Below are 21216 nucleotides of genomic sequence, written 5' to 3'. Positions count from 1 at the left end.
CATACTACTATTTCAGCAAAAGTTTTATTTCAAAAAGAACCCCCAAACTATTAACCATGAGTAGTTTTTATCAGTGCAAACTGTAAGCCTGTCTATCTTCACAACTGTGAATATATTTCTTTTTATTTTTGTACCCTCACTTAAAAGTCTACAGGTAATAAAGTGACATTGTTGTGGTGAGAAATATTTAGCTGTTTAAGATTCTGCAGCTCCACTGATGATGTTTTAGCACTCAGTAAAGGCTTAAAAATAAATTAGTCTGAATTTTAAGTTACAAAGAAAAATATCTGAAAAAGAAGCAGAAATTAAGCTCCAGCAGCTGTTTCTAAGGTTGATTTTATCAAAAAATTGGCTTCTTGCACCTTTTCGAGAAACTTTGTTTTGATACTATGAAAACTAAAAGAGTACTTACTTATATGACATTCATGCTAGCCCTATCCTGAAAGAAAAACACTAAAACTTTTCATACTTGGCAGCAGTATATCTGGTATGGTGTATCTCCACTTACATTATAATTCAGAGGTCCTTCCTCCTCTTGGAAGTTTCTGGGATGTTCAGGCTGTCAAAACGTGTTCCGGGAATCACCTCAAAGGATTTGATTGCTGTTCAGAGCTACTTTAGTTGGTCTTTTTCTCTTTTCCTTAATTCATATTCCTTGGAAACCATAAGAGCCACAAGCCTCTGATGTTCCCTGATCTTCACACACAGCCCTAGTGACAAACCGCATCGACCAGTTCTTAAGTTCAGGCGTTCAGTACTTACAGCGATTGCTTCAGACGTTACGCATTGCTCCCGCTGGAGTATGACTATTTCCTTTCTTCTTCCTTGCTACTCACATAAGTAATTAAATCTCAGAACACTTTTTCTGTCTTGGCTGCAACCACCTCCTTTACCTCTGTATGACACGCCCACAGCAGTGGTCACCCAGCCACCAGAACCTCTCTCTCAGACTGGCCTACATCCCAAACTGGCACCTGCCAGTCTGCACCTTCACCACAGCAAAGCATCAGCAGCTGCTTTTGTAATCCCTTTGGAATGCAGCGGTCATGGTTCCTAAGTGACTAATGACTTAACATTGTTACAGGTGTTTTTCCTAGCTCAATTCCACCCACCCATCATCTAAAATGGTTCAGAATATTTTGTTCCTCCTTTTCCCTTGTTTCAGAGCCTTGAAATTGCAGTGCAGTTTGCTAGCTTTCAGAGAAAAACATTTCATTCATCTCCTTAGTAATTTTGTCTATTGTTCAAGTATTGCACTATCATATCCTCAGGGTAACCGTATTGCGCCTTACACTTGTATTGTTGCTACTCTTTATTAGAAAGAGGAGATCAGTATAACTTCCACAAAAAATGCTGCAGAATCCCTTCTGTGAGTCTGTATCCAAGTAGGCACACATTTAGTTAGACACATTAACTTCATGTGCATGTGAAGTATTGCAGGGGAAGGGTGTTGCCTTCCTTTTAATTCCCCTAGAGGTCCCATTTACAAGCTTCTCTCATTCTGCTAGTGCAATTCACTTCACTTTAGCATAATCTGGTTGTTTTCATGCATACAAGAGATGTAAAAAGAGTGTATATCCACATTCTAAATCCAAGGCTATGCTTGAGCTTGAACTTCTACTGGCCTACATGATGAGAGCTTTTGGCTCTGGCGAGCCTTGAGGAACATCAGGAGAAAAAGAGAGAGTACCACTGCAGGCTACTTGTACAACCTCGCTGTAGCTCATCTCATTATGTGTCCCGTATGGTCTCGTACTGACATCATGTGACTGGCAGTGGAAAACTAGGTGGCTGCAGGTGCCCTCCTAAAGCCATTTTGCAGGCTAAAAGGACAAAAGGAGTTTATAGCCAATCTGACTTGGGCTGCTCATGTAAGAGCGAGGAGTGCCTGTGACAAGTTGCAGGTACCCTGTGCTGTGTGGTGGAAGTGGGGGCACAGAGCTAGCTCCAGGCACTTGTGAAGATTTTACTGGCTTTCTGGCCCAGCTACTCCAAAGAGCAGTAGCTTGACTTTCCATTCCCTTCATCTACACAGATCATTTTCAGTCAGAGACTGACTTACTGTTCTACAATTATTGGCCATAAACCAAGTCACTCACTGGGCTACACCTAGTTCACTTGTTCCTGGAGCCCAGCTTTTGGCCCATACCTATCCTCCCATAAAGGGTTTAAGTAAGCTTTACTAAACTTGAACTCTGAAAGATGACTTCCTGACACACAATCCTAACTCTTCTCAAGTTAAAATACCCTTAGACTTAAGATTACCCTTCTCTTTGATTCCCAAAGAAGACTTTCAGCAAGTGCAAAATACCAGCATGCAAAAATATCATGTATGTTGAGCTGGGCAATTATCTCAAATGTGTTTGTCAAATGGCTCTCAAATTGGACACCACCCAAATTCCTTTTGAACATTTCCTATGCCTCATTTAGTCACTGTGATTTACCAAAAAGGGAAAAATGTCAGGACAGACTTTGCAGCAAAAAAGGCAAAGCTAAATGACATAAATCGTGCAACTCATCCTGGCTACTTTCTAGTATCACGGTTGCAGTAAGGAGAAACACCACTTTGAAAGTCCACTGCATAAGGCTTTGAATGTGTAAAAATGAGTTTATGAATGTTTGTGCAGAGATATCTGGAGCCAGAAAGAATGATTTCCAAAGAAAACCAGACAAAAGTCAAACAAACAGTCTCTGAATAGAAGTTAAGATGCTCTTTTTAATAACATGGACACTCACAACAATAAATGAAGAAACAACTGTCCCTCAGTTTATTTAAAATTACAATGTAAAATTGTAATGATATGATGTTGGTAATCAACATTTTTTTTGTTTTGCCAATTTTCTCAGTGTTTTCTTATACAAGATTTCTTATGACATTTTGTTCAATTTATACACACACAGACCATTCATTGTATATCTTCATGTTAGTCAATCACATTTACCATCTTAAAGGTCTTGATATCTGCAAATTTATCACAGGAGAAATTAACAAGTAGATGTTTGGGACCCGTCTCAAAAGGGATGAGTTTAAACTTTGTACTGGATTTCTCACTGGCTTTCAGTGGCGGTATGCTAAAAATAGAAAACAAAGGGAAAAATATAAGCTGAAAACAGGCTTATGCATCATGCTTGAGTTTCTTCACTAACCATCTCCCATCTTAAGTAAGAATTCCTATCAGTTCAGTGTAGTCATGCCCATGAAAAGACCATACAGGACTTGGCTATCTGATACGTATTTAAATACTCAAACCCAAGCTCACAAACACATTATGCAGGGACCCAGATAAGCACACAAAGGGGGACATACTAGTATCATATGAGATAAACTTCATGCGGAACAGAGGGTGTAAAGCACATCATTGAATTATTAAAAAAGAATAATATGAGACCATAAAGAATGTTAATACAAACTCCTGAATTAGAATAGATTATAGCACCAAGAAAACCTCAGTATTTACACAGCAGGAAATTCTGAACAGAAGTTAAAATGTTTTAAACCAGTATATTTTGTAATTCTTGGAAGCTCATGTTTATTGTTTTCCCAAACAGCCTTACCCTGTCATATTGTCTTGTCTTGCCTAAGGATAAAGTTGAATGTGATAGACAACATGAGATGGTTAAATTCCCTCAGGAGAGCTTATAAATTATGGGATAGACCACCCTTAGTTGCTCAAGCGCAAATGGCAATGTTAAGTTGCTGTGAATGTTTGTCTGTGTGTGTGTGTATTCTGGTAAAGAGCACACTCCCATATCCCAGGTATTTTTTAGAAATAACTGCATTTGCTAGCACATGTCAAAATTTGTGTGCAATTTTGTATATGTACAAAGTGGGGGACAGTCTGAAAATTTAACCTTTCTGTTTCAGTTGTGAAATACTGAAGGAAAAAGAGCAAGACAAGACACAAAATCATCAAAGCATAAAAATAGGAACCTGGGATCTATAGTAAAAGGAACCTATCTTATTCCAGTCTTCTCATTCACCATCTCAACACCATCTAATAGTTTCTTGACTCTGTTTATTAATCTCCTAACATTATTATTTTGTAGAGTTCTGAAAGCAGAGCTTGAAAATCAGTGTGCCTGTAGTTCTTGTTTTGGAAAAACTTTTTTTTTTTTTTTAATTAAAAAACCCAACCCAACCCAAACTTTTATTGTAATATTCACCATTTTTCCTATTCTCTTCCTGCCTGCCTCATGGATTTCAGCTGTGTTCAAGTTCCAGGCCTTAGTAAAGTAAATTCTATCATCTAAGGAGTAGCTGATGGTCATGGTTTAGTCTGTTCTTTAAAAGCTATCCTCCTTAGTCGTGATTTATTGTGTCTGGAATAGCTATGCATGGAGCATACTTGGGGTTGTACTTTTCAGAGGTACCACCCTTTGAGATCACACCTGTGTCTAAACAATCTGTGTTCATTTTTGTTCCCAAAGCTGGGACACTGGTGCATCTACTTTTTACATGAATGTCTATCTGTTTGATGTAAACGCAAATTGTTTAGAAGGCTGAACACCCAGATTGGCACATGCAGTCCATTTAATAAAGTGAAAAAAAAAATCCTGGTTAATATATGCTATAATTTGGGTATAGTATGGACAGAAACAGTCATGTATCCTAATGTTGGCCCTATGATCAGAACAAGAAGGTTCAACCTGTCTGACCTATAGCAGCATAGACAGCCTCAGCAAAATTTACTGCATGGGTAAGCATGTATTTTTTGCTGCAACTGTGGGGTCCTGCTAGATAGGCAGGAAAACAAGTTCTGTCCAGTTATGACTGCAATTATTTGACCTCCCAAACTATGGAGCCAAAGCCTCGTTTAGATGAAGAGCTGGTTCAAAGCTGTGTGCTTCATTACAACACGTTACTTTGACTGGCCTCCCACGTTACAGCAAGAAGAAAATGCTGTCTTATCCCACTGTTTGGTTCCAAGTCATTCATGCCTACGTTCTTGCTCATGTATCTTTAATAGCAGGAAGGAGGCATTTCTCGTACTTACTCTATCTCAAGGATTCCTCTGAGCAGGTCATTGCCTTCTACCTGCAGCACACAGTCCATCACTTCCATATCAATAGGATTGGTAAATACCACTTCCACATCCACTTCTTTATTCACTTTTGCTTCACCAAGTATCTGTGCAAAGAAAAACACTTGAAAGGCCAGGTTCTCAGTATTCTTTTCTATCTGAGCCTTCTCAGACATCAGAAGAGGAGATATTATGAGATGCTATGATGGACCATGGCAGAATGTGAGCAGAACATGTCTTTCGGGGAAGAAAGTGCTTATAAGGGCTCATTTTCCCCTTTCTCTGCCACTGCAGTTAGAGCAAAGGGACAGCAATTTACCTGTATATCGATGGCAGGATTGTCCAGAGTGATGTCTCTTTGCACTAGCACTTGAATCCCACCTTCTACATGACATAAAGCTGTTACCTGGATCATGTTGTCTGTAGTTAACTGCTGTTGATATTCAGTATATGGTATCTTAATGGGAAATTGTTTCTCTGGATTAAAAAAAAAAAGAATTTATACACACTTTTATAAGCCCACAGAGTTTCATACCTAATATTAGTATTTTCCTTTTATGCTCTGTCTGGATCTAGGAAGGCCTTCAGCCATCATTGCCAAACTCAATTAATACAAATCTATCAGTTTGCTATACAGAGAGAGTGATTTCTTCAATGTTATTTCTCCTCCATTCCCTAATACCGTATTGCCTGGCTTGTTTTCCTTCCAATAGCTCTGAAAGATAAGACAGCTGGAGTTCAAGGAGTTTACCATTGCCACTCCATTTGTTATGGGACATGCTCTGATAAGCCTCATTATCCTATTTGCTCATGATATACTGAGACGAGCTGAATGACGTCTTTACATTTCTTTTATCTTTCCTAGCCCTATCTGCTTTTTATTATGATGTGTTTTTACAGTAGTTTCCATGCTGTAATTCAAATGAAGGCATACGGGATGGGAAGGGATCTCCTCTGTCTCTGAATCCAGGGAATTCCACACTTTTGGCCATTCGTACAATAAACATCATGTTCAGAAGAACTGTAGAGTAGCTATGCTGCATGCAAACATTGTGAGCCACAAAGTACTTTCCAGCAGTATACAGCAGATGAAAAACACAAGAAAAGATGGCAAGTCACCAATGCAAAGTCCCACAAAAGTAAGCAGGAAAATGGGGGCATTGTGAATTTCCTAGATTCCTCCAGCAGCAACAGATTTGTTAACTACAAATCCTAGCAAACAGAGCATACCTCCAGAAGAGGGCAAAAATCTCTTTAGATGGTCCTTGCCATCAGATCTGGGGAAAAACCTCCCTGCTGACTGTAAATTCAGCCACTGGTTTAACACAACCTGTGTGAGCACAAGACACCACAAGGTGCCTGCGTGACTGTAATGCCAATAGGCATATAAACTCTGTTTTCACCGAGCGTCCAATTCTTAATGCTTTAGAGGAAGCTGATAGATCCCAACTCCAGAAGTCAAATTACATATTAAAGAAATGAAATATTATTTCTGCTTCTCACAAGTGACTCGAAGCCTACGATTAATACAATATAGTATCAGTTGTGAATCAATGATCTTTCAGTTCACTTTAGAGATGCTGATATATCTATTATCCCAAGCTCCTAACGGTAACTTGATTTCATCTTTCCAACAATGCTCATATTTAGGTAGAGAATTTCTTCCATAAGGTTATCAAACTCCATCTGAAAAAAAAAATTGTAAAAAATCTGAGGTCCTTTACTCCTCAACAGTTCTTCAATACAAACTTTCTTTTCTGTGGAGCTTAGTGGGCTATTTCAGCTATTTCTGTTCCTCACACTTTAATTCCATTCTAATGTGCTAATGGATCAGGTTTCTGGTTTCTGCTGTTAGCCATGTCCTGGCTTTCAGTAAGGCCCCTCCTAATTGACGAGTACAAATTTAGTTGGAGTCGATTTCTATGCTTTTATGTTGTCCTTATCTTTTTTTATGCAAATTTTGTTAAATGAAACTTCATGTTTACTCACCATCTTCTTTTCACTCCTGAGATACATTTTCCAAAATGTCAATAGTACTTAAGGAAATGATCGTGTGAAACTTGCCTTTTTAATATAAGTGCAATGTAATTTTTTTTCAGCCTTTTCTGCATAGAAATTTAAGATTGCAGTTTGTTAGAGCTTTTTTCCGCCAAGTTGTCCAGCTTATAATGCCCATTTACTGATAAAACAATTATACAATTATGATTAAAAGTTATTTGAAAAATTACCTTCCGTAGGAGACAGAGTGACAGATATGGAGTCCTTCCAGATCTCATGAACTGGTCTTCTAGTGTACACAGTGCTCCAAGCTGTCATATTTACACGAACAGTCTTAGCATCAGACTGTAAGTTTGCAAGAACCAGAATTAGATTGAGATCTTTGCCAACTTCTAAAGGGCCAGCCACCTTGAACTTCCCTGATATGTCAGGCTTTTGATCGATTTCCTGTGGTGTCGGTGCTGTAGGATCAAATTTATCCTCAAGTCCCAGCTTCTTTCGGGCTTTTTTAAAAATATCTCTTTCTTTTGTAGAGCCTGTCAGAGAGAACCATGAAAATTATCCTCAACAGTTAACATGCATCTCTTATTTTACATGACTGCTAGAGACAAGCCAGCAGAACGTAGTATCTGTACTTACAGATGAACAGAGCCTCTGTTTTCTACAGCCACACCTAATTTTCTGGATCTGCAGTCAGTAATGTCACTGCCCCTCTAATAGCATTTTTTTGTAACACAAAATCTTAAGTCCAAAGTTTCTCACTCTTCCCATTTCTATCCCTTTTTATGGTTGTAATATTTAGAAATGTAAATTTTTATTTGCTAATACAGAAAAGGCCCCTAATATAAGGGAAGGATGACAGCACCGTGTGGTGGGCTGACTCTAGCTAGGAGCCAAATATCCACAAGCCTCTCACTCGCTCCCCATTCCCGCAGGATGGGGAGAAAACAGAAGGAAGGCGAGAAGACTTGTGGATCGAGATAATGACAGTTTAACAGGGAAAACAAAAACTGCGCATGAGCATAGCAAAAAGTGGAATACATTCACTACTCCACGTTGGCAGGCAGATGTCCAGACACTTCCTGGAAAGCAGGGCCTCAACACATGTAACAGTTGCTTGGCAATACAAATGCCATAACCATGAACCCCCATTTCCTCTGCCTTTCGCTGAGCTTTTATTGCTGAGCGCTAAGTCATATGGCGTGGAATATACCTTTGGTCAGTTTGGGTCAGCTGTCCTGGCTGGGTCCCCTCCCAGCCTCTCGCCCACCCACAGCCTACTCACTGTGGCACTGAGGGAAGGGGAAAGGAGAGAGAAAGCCTTGACACTCTGCAAGTACTATTCAGCAATAGCTAAAACATTGGTGTGTTATCAACGCTTTTAGCGGGGCAGCTATGAAGAAAGTTAACTCCGTCCCAGCCAGAGCCAGTACACAATGGAAGCTAGTTATCTGGGCTCTGCTTTATCATGCTTTTCAGCCTTCTGACATACTTTTCCAATAACAGTGTTCATTCTTTGCTCTTGCAAATTCAGTTCATGATTGTAATTTTTTTTTTCTGCACTATCAAACCCCGAGGTCTGACAAGTTTACATGCTGTTTGACCCTTTGAAAGAGTTGCTTTTCCTGGGCCTAAGTGCTGATTTAGCTTAGGTTTCTGTAATAGGCCTTTCAACCTACTGTCATATTATTGGGCCGTAGACTAATTCTCACAAAGCAGAGGCAGTCGGTACACACTAGCAATAGGCAGGTGGAACAGTGAATGCTTTACTCAGAGGTATTTGGACTTGCCTTATTTAGGTCCCACAAAGCAGCTCCACATCAGAAAGGGCAAGGCAGTATTTTTTTACTCTTTACCTTCTCTTCCCTTTTCTGTTAGAACTGAATAAACTGAGTATAAATTTGCTCCTACCTTATAGATGCCAAAAATTGCCCACTAAGAGACTCCTAGCCTCAAGTTTATATATGTTTGGGAATGAAACAGCTAGGTAACCAGAAGCACCAGTGTTTTTATTTACCTTCTTCATATTTATAATCATTGGTCACATCTACACGATCATCTCTACCAACTGCCTTTGTGCTGATGAATTGGCCAATTACGGTAGACTTAGAGAATATTAATGTTTTCTTTCCAGTTGCGGGGTCATAATTCCAGTACATACAGTCTGCATTCACTTCTGCAAATACAAATGGGCAGTCGTAGTCTAGATCCACATCTCCTTCTTTGATGGCGTTGCGTGAGGCAGGACCACACTGATAAATTCCTACGGCATCAAGAAAAAATAATTTAGACCTAATCAACTCTTTGACAGTAAGCAGATTACTAGACAGATATTTATCAATTACTCCTGAATTGCCCAGTGCTGTTGTCCCATTCTAGCCCTTTCATCCACATAGACCCTCTTAGCAGGCCAATCATCAAGGTATCTTGTGTTTATTTTGAAGGTACACTTGATTTATTTTATATTATCTCTTGATTTTCAATAGCTCTGGACACCTACATTGGAAATACAGGAATTGCTGCAAAAGACTGTTCCTAGAAGTCTAGTTTGTTTTTTGGCATCCTCAGATGATGTGAGGCTTTTCTAATGCGATAAAGTATTCTCTTCTGCCACTCTATTTCTGAGCCGGATGAGAAATTACTTTTACAATGGTTTTACATTTTTTTTTCCTCTCTCTGAAAGTGACTGACTTTATAATTTTTCAGCATTATTTCTGAAATAAAATCTGTGTACCTCCACTTTCTTCTTGGGGAGTTGCATCCAGAACTTGCCATCCACTGTATGAGGGGCCCAAGTCACTGCGGGAAAACCAGCTTTCATTCCAGACATGGAAATTCCTACGTGCAAGAATGAACAAAGTAAGCTACTAGTACGTGTTTCTAAATTCCTGTTCGCATCCGTTAATCAGCCATCTTAGTTAAATGTATTAAATGCCTTAATTTGCCTAGGTTCTTATCTGAGACTGACTACTTCCACTCTGATCCTGACTATATTAACTAGATAGGAGCTGAAAATTGCATTGTGGAACAGACAAAAATGTTCAAGGGCAGAAAGCGAATTTGTAAGATTATACAAAAAGTCTTGAGCCTGTTTTCCTCCAAAAGTTCTGAGCATGTGCACTTCCTTAGTTTTAGCTGTTTTCCTTATAGCACAATGCTACAGTTATATTTAGAATGGGTCCAGAACAAGCAGGGGAGTAAATAAGGCAAAAAGTGAGGGACTGCACCTGTTCTTTGCTGAATGCAAGCTTGTTTGAGTTGCATTTGATGCTTAATAGTGGCAATAATTAAATTATTTTCACTGCAAAAGATGTCACTGCAAAAAAAAAAAGGCAGGGAAGCTGGTTCCGTTGAACTTTTACAGTTTAATGTGAACTGGTTTTGAAGAATAGTTCCAAACTAAGTCAAGTCCCACTGTTTGATATTTCCAGTGTAATATCACAAATTTTCAGTCATCTGTGGCATCATAACTGTAACTTTGCCTGCCCTGGCTTCAATTAGCTGTTGTAACTCATGTCACAGTTCTCTGTTTAACTGAGAAAAAGTGAAAACACCAAGTTTTGTAGTAGTATTTTGTAGTATTTTTTAATTGATCTTATGTATGTGTGTAGCTGTTTTTAAGGTAGCAAATCATTTGTCATTAGAATCTATACTCTGCACCTGTAGACTCTATAGGCATTGATAGGTCCTACTACTAAATATTGTAGAGCCTTACCATATGCTGTCAGCTGCCCTGTCCAAATGATTTCCAGAAGCATCGTAAAACTCATCCACACGCAGATTTCCATCTGCATCGTGGGCAGAGCTAAAGTTTGTAATTGTACGAGTGGGAATCCCCAGACATCTAAGTACTAAAGAGCAAATAGAAAACCATAGTCAGAAAGCATAATTTCTGGAACATAAAGTTTCAAGTAACATAGTAATGTCTTGAAAGACTTTCATGTAGGAAGTATTATTAGTGCTTCTTTTAACAGAATCTGTGCAGTGCCAGTTATGTGCATGACATAAAACATACCTGTAGTCAACACCGCTGCAAAAACCCAACATTGTCCATATCTGACAGGTTTGAATCCTGATTTCTTCCAGTTTTGCAGGATTTCACCACTTCCAGTCCAGCTGCTTGGACTTTTCCCACCCTCATAATTTCCACTCCAGTTTCCTAGCAGCACCCCTCGGTCATCATTGGCATTGACCTGTAAAAATAATTTATGATGAGATAAATTTATGATGAGATAAATTAAGAGTTTACAACAGATACAGTAGCGATAGGGGAGCGGGCAGGAGAAAAGCCTCGAATGACATTTTAGTGGACAAAAGTCACTGCTTCATGCAGCTGGCTTTCAGGAAGAAGCCTTATCTTTTCAGGGAAATGAAATATGTGTCCTCTCAAGAAATGGAGAGCATTTAATCACTTTTTCTCTCACCCAAGCACAATAGCACCAGGCAAGAAGGCAAACACCAGTTTTCAGTGAACCTTCCTCACATGAGGTGGCAACTTTACCACTGTATGATTGAATGGCATCATCAAAGCATATCATGCAGCTAAGCTTTCAGAATGTGCCTGGATCATGATGTAGTGAGCCCTCAGCAAATTTACATTAAATTAGGGGAAGTGGCTGACACAACAAATGGGGCACAGTCACCTTGAAAATCTTGGGTACTGTGTCAATAGAAACCTCATGAAGTTCAGGAAGAAAAGGTGTAGATTTCAGAACTTGGGGTAGAATAATGCCGTGCATTGGTACAGGCTGGGAAGCAGCTGGCTGAGTGGCAGCCTGTCTGAAAGGGGCCTGGGAGTTACAGCAAATGCCAGACTGAATTTGAGCCAACAGTGCTCTCTCATCATAAAGGGAAAGCCCACGCTAGGCTACATTGGGAAAAGTGTGACCCGGAGGCTGAGGGAAGCTGTTAACCCCCTTTAATTATCCCTAACAAGGCTGTGCCGGGAATCCTGTCTCCAGTTTCGGGTCCCTCAGTTCAAGGGGATTTTGAGACACGGAAGAGGGCCCAGGAGGGAGGGCTACGAAGATGGTCAGGGGCCCTGGAGCACACAATCTACAAGAAGTTGATAGCACTGGGCTAGTTCGATCTGGTTAAGAAGGGGATAAGGGGAATGTAATAGCAGCCTACAACTACTTGAATGGAACACACTAAGTTGTCAAGAGTCCAACGTTTCTCTGTTCTGGCGGGTTATATAACAAGAGCAACAGCAGAAAGTTGTAGCTTGGGAAAATCATATTTGACATAAGAGGAAAATTCCTCACTAAGAGGGTAGTGCAGCTCTGGACCGGTCACCCAGAGAGGCCACGAAACTGCCATCCTTGGAGATTTTCAAGGCAGCCTGACAAATCTATGGTTGAGCTGATCTAGTACCACTGTAGTTCCACTTCAAATGGGAGGTTGGACTAAAGACCTCCAAGGGACTAATCCCTCAGCATAGCACCCTGTGTGTTATACTTTCAGTTTGACTACTGGATATCAAAGTGGTAAGTATCAGAAATACCACAGATGAGATAAATCTAGCAGGCTCAGATCAGATGACCACCTAAGTGTTTCTCTGGTCCGCGTTTCTGGTGCATACAAACAGTGGCCTAAAATTTTCTGAGAAGTGTCTTCATACTTAAGAACAGATAGTAGTTTGGACTCTTTGAACATGTTGCTTACCATTGCACTGAGAACGCGGCCCACATATTTAGGGTCATTTCGGTGAGATACATCTGTGGCAGGATCCTGACGATAGTTTAAGCTTCGATCCAGCATGGAAAGGCAAATACTGAGAATATCTTCTTGAAACTATGTTACAGAAATAAGTTAGTGTTTTGGAAACACAGATTACTAAAAATCAGGATAAGTAGAGCTATATAAATGTTTAATGGTTTTTTTAATCACCGAATGAAGTGCTGCAGCTCAGCCAGGAATTAGCATATAAAAATGCAGCCTCAACAAACTCTGAAGATTAGAACTCAAAGAGCTTTTTGAAACTTGGAATCTGTGGTCTTAAGGCCAGGACTTTGCCTTTCAGTATTGCTACAGTACTTTACTACCCAGCAGACACTAAGGTTTCTGCTGGCTGCACCTCCGAGTCCTAGGTCACATCACTGATGAGTCAATTACAAATCCTCATATTAATCAGCATAACAGGGCTTGGCACGAATTCTGATTTCGATACCAGACTCCTGCTCTTCAGAGGTGTATGACTGCGGTGAACTGGAAAAAGCAAACAAGCCCTGGTTACCCAGTTCATGTGAAAACCAGAGCACGAAACACCGTCTGGTGTTTCAGTGCTGCATTTACCTGGCCAAAGTTCCATCCAAAGCTGTTGATATGATTTTTATTGCCCGCAAAAATGATGCCAAACTCTTCTAGCACATATTCCTCACACTCAGCCTTGTTAGGCATGAACACATCATCACCTGAAAAACCAAAACAGGTATGTACAACCACAGCAGGCAAAATAAAACAAAACCTCAGGAGCCTTGGTCTCCATCAATAAGAATGCTCGCAGATATCCACGCTTTGCTGTTCTTGCTGTTATAAACAGATCGTGAAACTCAGGATTTCCTATAATTAGAGAAAGGGGTGGGGGATGTCTGAGTGAAGAGAGAGGTATGACACTGTTAAATCTGGGAAAAGATGGCAGCTGGTAGATATGACGCTTTTCTTGGTTCTACAGAGACCAGACACACTTTCCTAAACTTGTGCAGAAGTAGGGAAGCTCTGGCAAAAGCAGAACTTAATCTGCTTAAGCAGAACTTAATCTTTCAAGGCAAGGAGCTCTCCAGTAAGTACATGATACAGAGCTGATTTTATGTACCAGAAGGTCCTAAGAAACTGTTAAACGCTTTTCTTTTCTCACTGATACATTATGTGGTGAATGTTCAGCCCCCATATTAAAGAAGTATAGATCAAATGGAGAAGCTGCAAATATTAATGAAGCTACAAGCAACTTAATTCTTTCATGGGAAATTCAACATGTTCATACCTGAAGACCAAGGGTTAAACAGCAAAACAAAAGTGCCAAGGCTTGCTGGAGAGGAGCTGCCACTTGAAGTACTTTGAACACTCAGCTTGTAACGTCCAATGACAGCATTAGGTGGGCTCGAAATGGAGATGCTCACGGAGTTGGAACTGGTAGACTGTAGAACTGCGCTCCAGCTCTCCTTGCTCACTGTGCTGGAGATACCAAATGTGGCCTGGGTCTTAGCCAGCTTTGAGGGTTTTGGACCTTTCAAGGAAAATAAACATCATTTTTTTTCCCCAGCTTGCTGAAGTAGAGATTTAGTTGTCAATAAACTCAGCAGGGATGTAACCCTCCCCTCAGATGAGTTTGTGCCATATATTGGAAATTGAAGGAAGCTGTCACTGCTAGCTGAGATGGGAGTGATACAACAAATACCTCCATGCTATGTGAACCAGCATGTTGGCTCCGAGGTATTATCTTGCTGCCCTACAGTGCGTATCAGGCCAAAAGAATGTCATGAGGCAGCATCACTCCTTCTGTGAAAGAAGTTGAGAGCCATACCTGTTTCTGCAATGAATGTTAAGTTTTGCTCAGGCTGTTCTGTTCCATTGAAGGTGACGATGAAGGCCTGTCCTCTCCTCACAATCAACTCTCTGCTAGAAAATTTACTTGTGTGGTGATCTCTTGCATTTTCTTTCAGGTGCCAGTTGGTACTTGGCTGCATTGCAGCTATGAAAAAGCGAGAAGAGCAAGAAAACTTGAGGATACATCCAAGGAGGAAGGAGCACAGACACACTCTCAAGAATTGTGTGTTACTTTCTACAGGTAACTAGTACCCATGTGAGGTTTCCACCAAAAATAGAAATAATTTATTTGGAGCATTTTCTTCTTTTTTGAGAGAGAGAGAGAGACTCTACCTTGCATAGACTGTTATAGTTTATGTGCATAATTAAATATAGAAGGAGTAGTATATCCGGTACTAAAGAAAAATCAGAAAGGCATCTAAAAGGAGAGAACCCTGAAAGAATTGAATACTTGTGAGTTACTTGGATAAAGAATCTGGCTGAACTCAGCTAATTCTTTCAAGGTGTCATCCATTCCAAGACATGGTGTTACACTAACAGAGGCACAGCCTTGCTGCCTCTGAATAAGAAATAAAGAAACCTGATTGAGCTGAGAAAAACTTCTGCATTTTAAACCATGACATGTGATCTCTAGCCCCATTTACGTGTCACGTACCTCTGATATAACTGACAGCTGCTATCTGTTGGAAGCACCTAACAAGAATATGTTGATGGACACTCGGCTGTCATTTGGCAGTGGGAGAGAGAGCAGAATTGGAGAGAGAACACTACTAAAATAACGTATGTGAAATAATATGTTGCAGAAAGCTCTTGCATGTGAATTATGGCTTTGATCAGAGGCCAAAGAATAAGCATCTGAGATTGGTTTGGCTTTGACATCATCAGAGCCTATGGAGGGTTCTCCAGTAGAAGATAGCTTGATGGTTTAAATGAAGTGCAGAAGTACAGAAGAAAAAGAGGTTTGTTTTTTTTTCCCTAAGGGCACTGTGTGCTTTTTAAAAATATTTTTATTACTCTCTATCCCCCCTCCCCCTCAAAGAGGGAGAATAGGAAAGAGTAAGAGTGTGGTCCTTAGTAGTGGAACACAGCTACCCTGTGCAATTATTGAGTAAAAAAATCATTATCCCATGTTCAACCAGATTTATTAGTGTAAAGATTTTTTTACAGCATGATATTAAGTTTATCAAGTTTAGGCAAGCCTTGAAATAACTACATTAGTAGTCTTAACAATGTAGTCACAGTTCAAATGGGGATGACACCTTTTTTTACAGTATCGAGGCAAGCAGCGTGTACTTTGATTTTTCAGGAATGTACCTGCTTTAAAAAAAAACCATCTTCAGAAACTTAGCAATGAAGCACATCTATTGTAGAACAAGCTGAGGGGTAGGGGAGATTTGTCTTTAGAAAGGCAGGAGTTATCTGGCAAGGTTGGAAAAGCAACATGGGACCATCTATAATAATTATTAAACTGGTCAATTTGCATATGTATAAATATTAGCATGTAAGCAAAAAAAACACACAAACAAACCACCAAGAAAAAATCCCCTAAATTTTTTGTATCCTCTCTGCCTTAACTTCAGGTTTGAACCTTCTTTGCTCATTGTAGCCTCCCTCAGCCTTTGCAATGATACCTTCTGCAAGTTCTGCTTTGCTTCATGTCAGATTTGTCAGTTTCTCATTTGCACTCGTCTGACAACTTCAAATAGCGGCAGACTTTCACTTCCTTCCTATTTGCAAAACACAACATTTTTACATCAGATAATATACATGTTCTCCCAAATCTCATTCTGATAAGCTTGCTTTTCCCATGCGCACAGTAAGTGAAAAAATGCAATTCCTGTGAAAATCCTTCTCCTAACTCTTGATGGAAGAATTTTCTCTTTTTTTTTCTTGGATCAAAACTCCTTAGAGAAGTAGTGATCTTTCAGTGTCCATTACAGAACTGAATATGAGGTATGGATGTAAGAAAATACAAACAGAGCACCACAGAAGGGGCTTCCCCCTTGCTCACCTTGGCCCATATCTGATCAATACGTCCTGTATAAGCAGCTTCTGGAGCTTTCCTCTGAATGGCCTCCTCTACTTCTGTTGACTCAAGGAATGGCTGGTGCCTTTCACTTCTTTAAAAGTCTAGGTGTAAAGTTGCCTGTTTGCAATATTTCCTGTGGGGGTGGAGCTTGAATAGCTGCCTTTACTCCCCAGCCTTTATCTGACCAAGGGGGCTTGAGGATTCATTTTTCATTCATTTTTCGCTCTCTCAGTCCCCACATCATCTCATTTCCTTGCAACTTAACATCTGAAGCTTGGACAATACTTATCCCTAACAGTGTGGCAACTTGTCAAGAGTTTCTTAATGTATTTACATTTATAAGAATTTCAGCATTTAGTTGCTTTTCTTTCTGTTATAATGATAAAATTTACAGGAATAGCGTAACTCTTTCTTGCACCACATTGTTTTTAATTTGGAATACTTCATAAGCAATATTTGTGGTGATTTTTTCTTTAAATTAATTCACTGAATCCATTGTTTTCCTGGAGCTACTTTTTTTTTTTCCGCTGCATGGTAGTAATTGCAAAACAATGAGCAAGCTATTGCCTCTGCCCCAAGTTTAATCAGGCCAAATTTAAAGAACCAATTTTTCATTTATCACATAATTACTGTTTAACAACATTAAGTAGACAAGCACTCCATGTCATATTTGCATGACACACTACAGAGATGATAGGTAAGCACATTTGTGACTTGTGATAAAATAGCTATCATGGTTTTCAGCTGGTACACTACTTTTTTTTTATAGAGTATCTCTGATCATGAAACTGGCAATGCCAATTTGTGCACAAATATCTTTTGCTTAATTTCAAGGAGAGTGATTTTTGCTTATGCTTTGCAGGTGGCTCCACTTTCTGTTAAGAGAGAGAGAGACTAATTCTGATACTTTTATGAAACGACCTGTAAAATTTGATGTACTCAATGCATAGTCTTAAGGACGCCTCTGAGTGATACCCATTATGCTGGACTGGTCACAGCTGAACGCCTTCCCAAATACAGAGTTTTAATTGAATGGGCTTAGTATTCAGCAGCCCAAAGTGTTCTATTTTCAGGTTTGGATCATGTTTGGAAATTCTAGAATTGGAACTTGCTCAACCCATTTCATGTACAGACATATTTTATTCATATTTCCTATAAAAAGGTGTTATTAGAAGAAACAGTTTTTAACTGGGTATAATTCAGACTGCTGCTCTGAATCTCTGTTCAGTAATAATATTTAATCTTAAGAGATTAATAATATTTAATCTTAGATAAAACTCTAATCTTAGTTGTATCACATGCAAAGCCCAATTGTGATTTTAAAATTATAGGACTTTAATTCTTAAATTTAAAATTTCTTATAATTTGATTTTAAAATGTTAAATCCAAACTTTACAGGTTTCAGGTGTTAAGCTACACTATCTTACCCATATTTTAAATTCTCTTAAATGTCACACTAACAATTTTCAGAATAAATTTGCTTTAAGATTTCAGCCTATCCTTGGAAACATAGCAAACCATTTCTCTTTGATAGCAAGATTAGTTACTGTTGAAAGAAAAAAAAAAAGTCAGTGATTATTCACCATATAGCTGCCAATGCTTATTTGGTCACGTGTTTCACCTTTTTTTGTGTGACAGCAACAGTGTCCTGGATATCATTGTCCTATAGGTCAATGGCATAATTGTTTTTGGTATTTGATGCTATGATAGTATAGTTATAAACAGCACGTTCCAAAAAACAGATACAGTCCATTTATTCTGGAAGATGGTATGGCAAGGAGAACAAGTTGCATCTGTTGCATCAGCTTCTGGTATTTATTCCCACCTCTGGCTAAGTTGCCTTGCAGGCCTCTCATGTGCTTTGTTTGTAAAACAGATGAATGATACACACCGGAGCTTTGGATTAAAGATTATGGGCGAAGGTTGAGAATGAGGGTTGAATTAATGAGAAATATTAACACTAGTCAGAATTCTCGTCAAGCAGAATGCATCTGACCCAGGTAGCTTCCTGTAAGCCCAGTAGTATTTGCAGAGCTTGTATGGTGGCCGTAAATGTAACGATTGCACAGGTAGGTGCTTGAAACTCTGGTGGATAGCAAGAGAAGATTCTTTTAGACCTCAGAAAATGAAAGCTCTAAGCCATCTTAGTATTTTGTTTCATGTACCCAGAATAAACTGTATCAGAATCATCTTTTGCAAACTGGTTCAGTCATATAACTCATGGCATCCTTTTCCAGTGATACCCAGATTTCTTCCATCGCTCCAGTAACTGTGTTAAAGAAATGAATATGTAGGAGGAGGAGTTCAGCACTGAACAGTGAAGGACATCTTTTGTAATAGACTAATTCCCCTCAGTATTACTTTCTCTCCTTTGCATCATCGTTCTCTTCCCCACCGACTCTGTATGAATCTGCAGTGACACTTGGATTCTGTTAAATGTCACCTATTATTAATTGCGCCTTTGTTTCAGGATGGGAAATCAGTCCCTAGAATAGCCTATCTGCTCCTTTATTCCTTCTGAGCACAGCTCTTCCTTACATACCCCTAAAGCACCACGCTACAACCATAAGGCCATGACTCACTGGGGACCGCCTCAGTACCCTGAGAAGTTTGGGCTATTCCATCTCCCCTCGTATTCCCTCGTTGGATAATTAAGCAAGGAATTTCATCAGCAAAACCCACTCCTGCTATCCTAGATGCAGGAAGTCAGGTGGTTTTCTACAGCTGTACTGTATTTGTGAACCACACTAGGGAGAGACCTGGGCCCCTAGACTTGCATCAGCACTCTTCAGGACTAGAACCCCCTGATGTAGATTGGTCAAGTCCATATGGAAAAGCATTTGGCCAAGATCTCTTCTGGGCTCTATATGTTGTCCAAGACATACTTCTTATTTTCTGTCTTCCTCTTCCATTCACAATGCCCCAAATAGCAGGGGCATTCTGAATGGAAGCCTGCAGCCTGCTGCAGCCTGAAGCCTTCCTGAGGTTCCTGATTGTTCCTGGAGTTCTCCAATAGCCAGACTTCAAAGGTAGCCGAACTTGGCACAGTCAGCTCCCATATTGTCTGCGTAAAGTAGGCTACCCTGTTAGCTGGGCTCAGATCTTCTCTTGGGATCTTGGCTCATTGCAGATAAGATGGCTCATTCCAGAAGGGAGACTGATAGTGACATAGTAGTGACATGTACCAATATGTGAACTTTAAAAACTACCATGGGACCAATACACAGGAATAAACCAAACTGACAGCACACAGACTGGGATGAACCTATGCTAGACTCCCCAGACAGCTCCCACATAGTCACACACAACCTGTTATTTATAGCCTATTATATTTAAATGTATTTCCCTACCTCTTCCACTTATGCACACATCTCTTCCATTGGAATGGAGTAAAGACATTATTTGGAAGTTTTAACTTCCAGGTACTGCTGCACACTCATCAGCAAAGAATACCTCTTTGCAGGCTCCCATTCCTATGTCGCTCTGCTCATTTCTTCTAAGAATCCAATATGTTGTCCCATTCTGCGGGCAAGCGCTCTTAATTCTAATACACAAACAAGATGCTTGCAGGTGTGACTCACGCCTTAGTTGTAATGACACTGAAGCTTAAAAGTAAAAGACAGCAGCTGAGATAATTATTTTGAGTGTGAAACTGAAACAAATTGCTGAATCCTTAGTAGCAATAGCATGCTGCAGACTATCAAAATCCTTAAAAAAAAAAAATCACGCTATCAAAGTTATAGGATCTTTTCAGGTGTTTTTTCCTTTTCTTTACACACCACCTTCTGGATTCTGTTAAAGTAAATCCATTAGAGATTGGCCCACAGATGCATAAAAACTTTCGGGGAAAAAAGTGTGTGTATTTGCAGGATATGTGTGTTGGGGGGGCAGGAGAAGGGGGAGAGAGAGAGAGGGAGTGAAAACAGTTATGTGCACACACACCTGCACGCAGACCCTCACAGTTTTTTACATTAAAATTGTGTGTGGCACCATGAGGAGCATGCCCGGACACTTTCGACATCTCCAACTGAACTTGGGCTTGGATATTTCTTGGGCCCGGGGTATTTCACAAGCAAGTGCTGACCACAATCAGCAAATACCAGTTTGTTCGTTAAATGCTGCTATTGCTTCTTGCATTTCGTGCGATGAGAAAATTGTGGTTAGAAAGGATAGACTGGTGTACAACACTTAAAGAGGAAGCTTTTAGGGATCACCTTGCTAAAATGTCTTGGCTAAGTTATTGGGAAATCGTTGCTTAAAAGGAAGTGTTACAATGCAGAAACAATTGGTTTGTATTTTTTCCCCCATTGCTGTAGATGAAGGTTTTTACTGTACACTTTACTGTACAGTTCTTTTGTTAAAAAGAAGGATTTTTCTACTCAGTCCAATCTTTCAGCTTGACCTACCAAATTGTGTTTTGCCATTTATTTAAGCTCTGCTCAGCGGAGAGCTTTATGAGGTAATCAATAGCTTTATGCCCATCATAACCTGATTCCCTCCTAGCCTATGTTCTGCTCTTAAACAGGTAAACATTTCGATGGTATTACACTTAGCAGATGCATCGAGACAGTCATTAACTAAGCACCATCAGGCCAGGCAAACAGCAGACACTGTTGAGGGATG

The 21216-nt window shown here is 39.8% G+C and overlaps 1 protein-coding gene across 1 annotated transcript; it reads right to left on the bottom strand.

Moving 5' to 3' along the window:
• Nucleotides 1–2924: 2924 nt before the first annotated feature.
• On the bottom strand, nt 2925–16661 carry TGM3 (transglutaminase 3). The gene is made up of 13 exons (XM_009576503.1): nt 16576–16661; nt 14542–14709; nt 14002–14244; nt 13314–13432; nt 12684–12812; nt 11035–11212; nt 10735–10870; nt 9754–9857; nt 9037–9282; nt 7250–7555; nt 5341–5498; nt 4995–5128; nt 2925–3072 (listed from the first exon to the last, which is right to left on the bottom strand). Exons 1-13 carry the CDS (start codon nt 16583–16585, stop codon nt 2925–2927), a joined length of 2079 nt encoding a protein of 692 aa, XP_009574798.1. The 5' UTR covers nt 16586–16661.
• Nucleotides 16662–21216: the final 4555 nt, after the last annotated feature.

Source organism: Fulmarus glacialis, unplaced genomic scaffold, assembly GCF_000690835.1.
Source record: "Fulmarus glacialis isolate BGI_N327 unplaced genomic scaffold, ASM69083v1 scaffold4294, whole genome shotgun sequence".
NCBI classification, from domain to species: domain Eukaryota; kingdom Metazoa; phylum Chordata; class Aves; order Procellariiformes; family Procellariidae; genus Fulmarus; species Fulmarus glacialis.
Note: the sequence above shows the minus strand (reverse complement) of the source record. Positions and strands in the feature narration are given on the sequence as shown.